General features: G+C 33.8%; 1 protein-coding gene across 4 annotated transcripts; it reads right to left on the bottom strand.

Moving 5' to 3' along the window:
* Positions 1-341: 341 nt before the first annotated feature.
* LOC114742561 (binding partner of ACD11 1) lies at positions 342-3,580 on the bottom strand. Of its 4 annotated transcripts, none has more exons than XM_028930788.1 (5): positions 3,523-3,580; positions 2,521-2,665; positions 1,396-1,468; positions 1,100-1,213; positions 342-1,005 (listed from the first exon to the last, which is right to left on the bottom strand). In XM_028930788.1, exons 2-5 carry the CDS (start codon positions 2,634-2,636, stop codon positions 565-567), a joined length of 744 nt encoding a protein of 247 aa, XP_028786621.1. In that variant the 5' UTR covers positions 2,637-2,665; positions 3,523-3,580; the 3' UTR covers positions 342-564. The 4 variants fall into 4 exon arrangements, with proteins under 4 accessions (XP_028786621.1, XP_028786623.1, XP_028786622.1 ...); XM_028930790.1 differs by lacking the exon at positions 3,523-3,580 and adding an exon at positions 3,486-3,502; XM_028930789.1 differs by lacking the exon at positions 3,523-3,580 and adding an exon at positions 3,137-3,322.
* Positions 3,581-7,515: the final 3,935 nt, after the last annotated feature.

Genomic DNA, 7,515 nt, shown 5'->3' with positions numbered 1-7,515 from the left:
TCTGCAAATCGAAACAAACTCCTTTACATATTTACTTCGTATACCGTAAAAACACTTTTAAAATCCTAGTTTTGTTTCTATCCAAACACCTCCTAAATTACTGATGCAGTAACTTTCCCTTGTGAAATTGCTCATTGCTTGCCCAATTTAAGCACCAATCCTCATAACATACGAAGAACCGTTTGGAATGACTTGCAATTAGTTTTTAAAATCATCATTTGCCATGAAAGAAGTTTTGTTTTGACTTCCGTAAAATGTACTTGAAGGTGAAATGAAGCCTAATTAGTCACACTGGAATGGAAAAAGAACTCATTCCGAGAACAACTTATCAAACCATGAAAGCAATTAAGCAACTTCAAGTTAAAAAAGAGTTAATAGTCAGTAAGATTAGTTTGTCCACAATGATTTGTTGTATTAACGATTATCCTCTTCATTCATATCCTGAAGAAACCATATCATACAACAACTGAGAACATTATTGATAAACCTATAACTGTATCAACAAACCTATCGGGCAGTGCGGCAGAAGTATGAACAAGAATATGGGTCAAATGACCCAACGGCTCACTGCCTGCTGCCGCCAGTGCCACTCCGGCCACCCAGATCAGCCGCTGCATCTGCAGCTCGGGATAAAACGCCTGACATCCACAAGGCTCCCTTTGAAAAATAGCTGCTGTTTACCACGGTATTTGCAGCTGCTGCAACTGATCTTCCCGTAGCTGATGCGGCTGACATGGCTGTTCCTGAGACATGATATCTCTGATCCATGGACCTAACAGCATTGACTCCGGCAGATAGTTTCTCGGAGAGGCCAATTCTCTGGTTCAGCTCGGCAACCTTTGCTGAGGCAGTCGCTGAAACTTGGTGAGACTCATCGAATGCTTTGGCATTAGCTAACGCATCCTTACCAAGAACATATCCCTTTGCTAGCATGGTCTTGACGACATCCTGTGCCACAGTAACTGCTTCTCCAGCAGATGACACAAAATGACTGCTTTGAGGTTGCTGCAATAGAAATGAGAATAAACAACGTTTGAATGAAAAGAGAAATCTATAATCGTCAGCAGTTTAGCAGAAGAAAGGAAATGCAGGTACTTACAGTGTAAGTGGTTTCCTCTGCATCCCTATAGGAAGGGCTGCTCCAAAAGTCATGTTCATCTCTATTCTGCCCCCAGCGTGTTATGCACACACGTTGATCTAAAATAGTAGCACCCTAGAAGACAAGATAATAAATGTTTGAATAAAGATTATACAATGCTTGGTTAGCCATAATGTTTAGAAGTGGCAAATATGGAATGGTTGTCAAGGTGAATTAGCAGAACGGCAAATTACAAAAAACTAACTTTTTAAAGTATTATAAGTATACCAAGAAAAAGAATTTTGGCCAATACTCACACTGAGCAAGCAAGCAGTTTCTTGAGAATAGGCATCTTTGAATGTCACATAAGCAGTGCAGGCGTCGCCAGACCTATGTGCAAATATAAGTGAGATTAATATCAAATACAAATCAACATGCAAAAATCAATATTAATGTTAAAGAAAAATTTATGGCAAATGCTATAAATGATTGATTCACATAGAATTAGCAAAGGTAAGCAATTATGTCCAGCATGCCCTGCACAAAGAGTAGCAGTCTATCTCTAGGGCAGCAATTTCAGGTCTAATTTATACATCATCTGTATTATAGCAAGAAACCAACAGAAGGAAAAAAAAAAAAAAAATTTCCCGAAAGAAAGATTTAAATATTTAAGTTACAAATTTAAAGAGAATAAAGCGAAGACCCATGGGATTCGTCTCAGACCATCACCATCCATAGCCAGTATTTCCAGGCTGAATTATATGCCATAAACTATAGAATGAAAGTAACACTAAGAAACAAGTTAAATGGCTCTAAGAAAGTAAAGGAAAATAATTTATGGTGAATTACATATTCAAAATTATGAGCTGGAATTTTAAAAATAAAAAATAAAAAAATCAACCACTTTACAGGGAGTTGCCATAAGAAAAACCTCATATAATATTGTAAAGCGCAATTAGCTTTTACAGGTTCAACGGCTTCATGGAACTGAGGAGACTTTATATTCAAATGGGTTGTACTTTTTTTCAATGTCCTCCATGAGGAGGTGGTTCAGAAGCTCATTTTGGCTGTTGAGAGAAATAAGGATGCAAATTTCTTTAGCAAATCCACTTAATTAAATTGTTTTGTTTTCATAATTGGATTCTAAATAAACTTGGGAGAAGGCATTCTTTTTATGGAAAGGGCTATTTCAGTTAAGAATCGGAAATCCAAGATAGCATGGACTTTAGAGAAATTGTGGACTGAATATATTGGACTCCACCTTCACCTTGCAGCAAGAAGCGCACACAATCAAACTGAACTCTTTACAATATACTAAAGGGAACAACTAATCCTCAAGAAGTAGCAGAAGCATCATCCTCAAAATCAACTAATCCTCAAGAAGTAGCACAAGCATCATCCTCAAAATCCAATAAGAATTAAGTTTCGCAGTTAGAATTTACCTCACAATTTCGACATGCTGAATTACACCAGAGAAAGCAAAAAACTCATAGACATCTTTCTCTGTGGCTTGTGGGGATAGACTTGTAACTTCAACAACATATCCATCAGAATCCATCTTTCCAATATGTTTTCAAGCAGATTTCCCTTCAAAGTGATCATAATGAAAGCAGAAGGAATTAATCATTTCAGAAAAGAAGAAATGAGCAAACCAACGGACGAGTAGAAAGAACATTTCAAATGCAATAAGCAATTTCAACATTTCAAGATAAGCTATTCATCCATTATGATCAAATCCATGTTACTTTAACCACCATCGCCAGCCGCTTACATTGTCCATTCACCTTGACCCTTTAAACTCGATTCCCCCACTAGAACTCCAACACCACTACTACTATACTGCCCAACAAAGCCACTCCACCACTTCTCAAGGCAACCGACACCCTACCACGACTGGACCGGACTTGAGCATCAACCAAGCATTTTCAGTTCTGTTATTTTCATAATAGCTTTTCACACTTTTCAGTGGCTAATTCCTAGTTCTACCCCCCGCTATCGAAATCAGTGATTAACTGTTAATTTGAGATCACAAAGGTGCTATAAAGAAAGATTACAAACCATACAATGGTCACACTACTGAACTTCCCCTACTCCCAGCTCTCCAAATACTCAATACCAAAATTAGATCAAGTTGTCCGCGAACTCATCCTATATCCCAAATTGAGAGCCTAACACAAACATTCCCATAACATCACAACTGAAAGAACAATAAAAGCGAACAGAAGCTCCCTCTCCTGAGAAAGAGCAAAGGAAACAAAAAAAAAAAAAAGACTACAGAGAAAGCGGAAGAAGCAAATTTTTATAAAAGCGAAGAGAACAAAATACCAAACCGAGAAAGAAAATTTTAAAAACAAGAAACAGAAAAAATAACAGTGAATCGCGAATGCATGATTGCCAAAATTCATACAGGTTAATATCGAAGAGATTGAAGAAAGAAAACAGACCTCAAATAGTAGAATGCCCGTACATAAAGAAGCTGCGAGAGACTCTCCTTTGACTCCCGACTTCGTTGTGCTGGCTGCGGTTGCTGTTTCACGATGTCGCCATGGGATGTGTGCCACGTGGCAATCGAAACATAACACTAATTGGGCTTCCTAGTCCAGCCAATTCAGGTTGAGTGGGCCTCCATTCTCTACGAAATCCAATAAATCCGATTATAGGCCGTTTTATAAAACATGGGCTTTAAACTCATTCTAAACCCAGGCTTCTGTATTTTCACTGAGAGAATTACGATAAAATCCTAATAACAAAAAATAAAATGACAGGTAAGTAGTTGTATCATTTACTGTACTAAAACTTATCATTGTAAGCTATTCTCTTGTTATTGAAGCTTTTTAGTAATTAAGTTCCTTACTTCATTGCAATTCTCCCTTTTTTATTCTTTTTTTTTTTTGGATTCAAGAATGTTCATGTTTGGGAAAAAAATATAGAAGAAGAATAAGATACTACCTTCAGTCTTAAGTATAAGAGCTAGTTGATTAATTTGAGAAGATTAAGAAAAAAAGTTAAGTTAGTTATTTGTAATAAATAAGTGTTATCTTTCCTAAAATATCCTTACTAATCAAGTGTATTAATTAGAACTACTATTATTAGAAAGACTACTTTGGGGAAAAAAATACATAAATATGATAGACAAAATAGATTGGGGTAAGACCAAAATAAAATTCAAATAAGGTCATATATTAAGGACTAGAGGTAGTACTACACCCGGTTCTAACTATAAGAACTCGTATGTAGCCTACAAATGAGGTCTTACAATTAGAATTGAAGATAGTATAATTAATTGATTACACAAGATTTTTTTTTAATATGTAGAAAACACCTCGCCCATGCCCCAAAAAAATTGTATTCAAAGAATTATGTTTAATAATGCTCCAGTATGATTTGATAGTATCAAAAATCCAATAACTGTATAAAATGTATCAAAAATTTGAATTAAGCACTCCTGCTCCAAATTAGATAAAATAGCACCCCCAAAAATATGTTTGGGTATAAATATAGTAAATGAATAAGTGAATAAACAAAATTGCACCCTAGCAATATACCGTACATATATACACACACACACACACAATAATTAAGTCGTTTTGTTAACTCATAAGTGACCTAATGAAACGCACGCTTCATTCAATATTCATCTGTACTATTGAGAAAAGTATACTCGTATTAATGATTTTAAGCATATACTCCTCCGGTCCTTAATGTAAGACCCATTTAACTAATTTGATTAGATTAAGGAAGTTAGGTAAATTAGTTAATTATAAGAAAAGTGACACATTTTTCCTAAAACACCATAATCATCTTTCTTAATACCCACTCTTCCTCTTCTACTTGATTATAGTTGAGGGAGTATTCATAGGGGTAATTTAGAGAAAATTGATAAATATGATAAATGGGTCTTATATTTAGGACCAAAACCAACTCAAAAATTGGGTCCTATATTAAGGACCAGAAGAGTACTATATATATAAACTCAAATTTATGTAAGTGATAAAGACTCTCACCATCACTTAAATAAATGGTTGAAGGTTTGAATCTCAGTATTTATATATATTGTTGATATCTTTTATTGAGATATATATCTATGTAAATATGATTTAATTGGTATTTATCTCTGTGTTTATTATTGTTTTTATTAGGATTTACTATTCTTTCTTTTTTTTGCTATATACTGATGTACTCACACACACACACACATATATATATCTGTATGTGTAGTAACTCGGTGAATATTGTATTGTGACATCAACTTGCAAGTCATATACATAAAGAGAGAGGAGGGGGGTAGTTCTATAGAGGTAGATTTGTTGAAGATTGAGAGATTTAAAGAAAGAAAGAATGGATGCACCTTTTGAAGAAAGAGTTCACGCACATTGTTCAACGCACGGCAATAACAGAGAGTAGCCAATCTAATTTGATCACACACACGAAGCCATGGTGACGTGGGTAATTTTAAACCAAGCTTTTGCTTATTTATTTCTTCACACCACAAATTTCCATGCAATGCAACGGGACATGATTCTAGTTCTCACTCTCATACCATGTTCATTTTCAAAATCCATTTGGTGATGATTCATAACTGTAAATCATGAATATTTCATGTCACACTTTATTTTTTTAAAAAAAAAACAGATCTATAAGTATCTTTATAAATTCACTGTAGAGCTGCTTTGTACATTTGAATTGTAAGTAGTGTTGTTATTAAAATTATTTGGCTTGAATAACTGTAGGTTTCGTATATATTCTTCCATTTTCTTCCATTATCTTTTTAATCTTCTGGGATAGAGATAGGTCACGTCTCTATAACTTTATCGTGAACTTTAAAGTCGCAATCGTTTATTCAATCCCATGAGCATTTTCAGCTATTTAATTATAATAATATTAAGGCAAAATAATATTTGGGTCCCTTGAAACAATGATTATTTTTAGATTGATTGTATTATTTTTTTTTTTTAGTAGGAATCAAAATCTTATTAGTTCCCTTACAAGGGACGCAAATGAAATGCTATTCTCTCTGTTATTAACCAAACGTCATTAAGGTTTTTCAATGCTACTTCTCTGGTTTTTAATGTAAGATTTAATTGTTAAATTAATTTTGGTCCTAAATATAATATTTATTTCTCATATTTATTAATTTTTTTAAAATTATTCTCATTGATACTCCCTCAACTATAATCAAGTAGGAAGGAGTATTAAGAAAGATGGTTATGGTATTTTAGGGAAAAAATATCACATTTATTATGATTAACTAACTTACCTAACTTTTTAAATATTATTAAATTAATTAAGTGGTTCTTACATTAAAGATCCGAGCAGTATTTGGTTAAGAATAAATATTAACACGCCAAACCAATTTTCCAGATTCCGTCGTCGTTGCGTGTATTTAACACGGCACCACTTGGCTGATGTAAAATGTAAATTATTTTTATTCATGATCTCCCTCGATCGCCTGAATGTTCTGTATGAAAATATATATATTCTCTCCGGTTTTACACTATAAAATGGGCCTTATATTTAAAAAAATTACACTACAAAATGAGCCTTATATTTAGAACTAGAGGAGTACTACTTTTTAATGTTAAATTTAAATTACCCAAATTCATTTTGGGCAATTTAAATCATTACATTTATAAAAAGTTGCAGGAAACCATATAATGTTTACAAATCGCTAATAGCATGACTTGCTATTTTAGGCTCCCGGCTCAATCTTTTATGTTTATTTTGGTTTGATAAGCATACAGCATGCTACTGAATTTACAGAAGAGAAAAATCAATCAAATAGATCTCTTATTCACTTGAAGTCTTGAACCTTGGTCATGAATTAAAACAATAAATTTAAACACACTAGGGTTTTTGTTCTTTCAAAAAAGCTGGGTAATTAACGTCCTTAACGACAATATTTTGAGGCTCCCAGAAAATTTTGATTGATTATAATTAAAGTGAATCCTAAAAAAAAAAAAAATTAAAGTGAATCCTACACACACACACACACACACATCCTTTCTCGTCCATATGCGAGTGTTTGCAGTTAGTTATGCATGATTTTGTCGAGAAAAAGGTGGTGTTTGATGAGTTTGTTATTATTAATACGGGGGGTCCTTCTAATTATTCTGAAACATTAACTAAAAATGTTGTGAGGTCATATAATTAACGTCACATGCATGTACTTAATAAGTTATATCCCATTCTCAACTTCATAACCTGCTTAAATCTTTTCATGGTTCCACCCATAACTTCTCTGTTTCTCTCACGTTATTATATATACGCATCACTAACATTAATTAAACCACACAATCATCTTTTGTCAAGTTTTATCATGATCCAATCTCTCTCTCTCTCTCTCTCTCAGAGTGAAGAAGAAGAAGAAGAAGAAGAGAGAAATACATATAGTCCGTGACTCCGTGTTATTCTTTCACATAGCAAGATAAGACGGACAA

This window comes from Neltuma alba, unplaced genomic scaffold (genome assembly GCF_004799145.2).
Source record: "Neltuma alba isolate B1F8T4 unplaced genomic scaffold, ASM479914v2 tig00003811_pilon, whole genome shotgun sequence".
Taxonomy (NCBI): domain Eukaryota; kingdom Viridiplantae; phylum Streptophyta; class Magnoliopsida; order Fabales; family Fabaceae; genus Neltuma; species Neltuma alba.
The sequence above is the reverse complement of the archived record's forward strand: the minus strand, read 5'-3'. Positions and strand labels throughout refer to the sequence as shown.

Excerpts from the sequence above, each read along its gene's own strand:
- LOC114742561 (XM_028930788.1), bottom strand. The coding sequence starts at position 2,636 with ATGGATTCTGATGGATATGTTGTTGAAGTTACAAGTCTATCCCCACAA. Across the intron at positions 1,469-2,520 it reads CAGCATGTCGAAATTGTGAG|GTCTGGCGACGCCTGCACTG; the intron begins GTAAATTCTAAC and ends ATTTGCACATAG. Across the intron at positions 1,214-1,395 it reads AAACTGCTTGCTTGCTCAGT|GGTGCTACTATTTTAGATCA; the intron begins GTGAGTATTGGC and ends CTTGTCTTCTAG.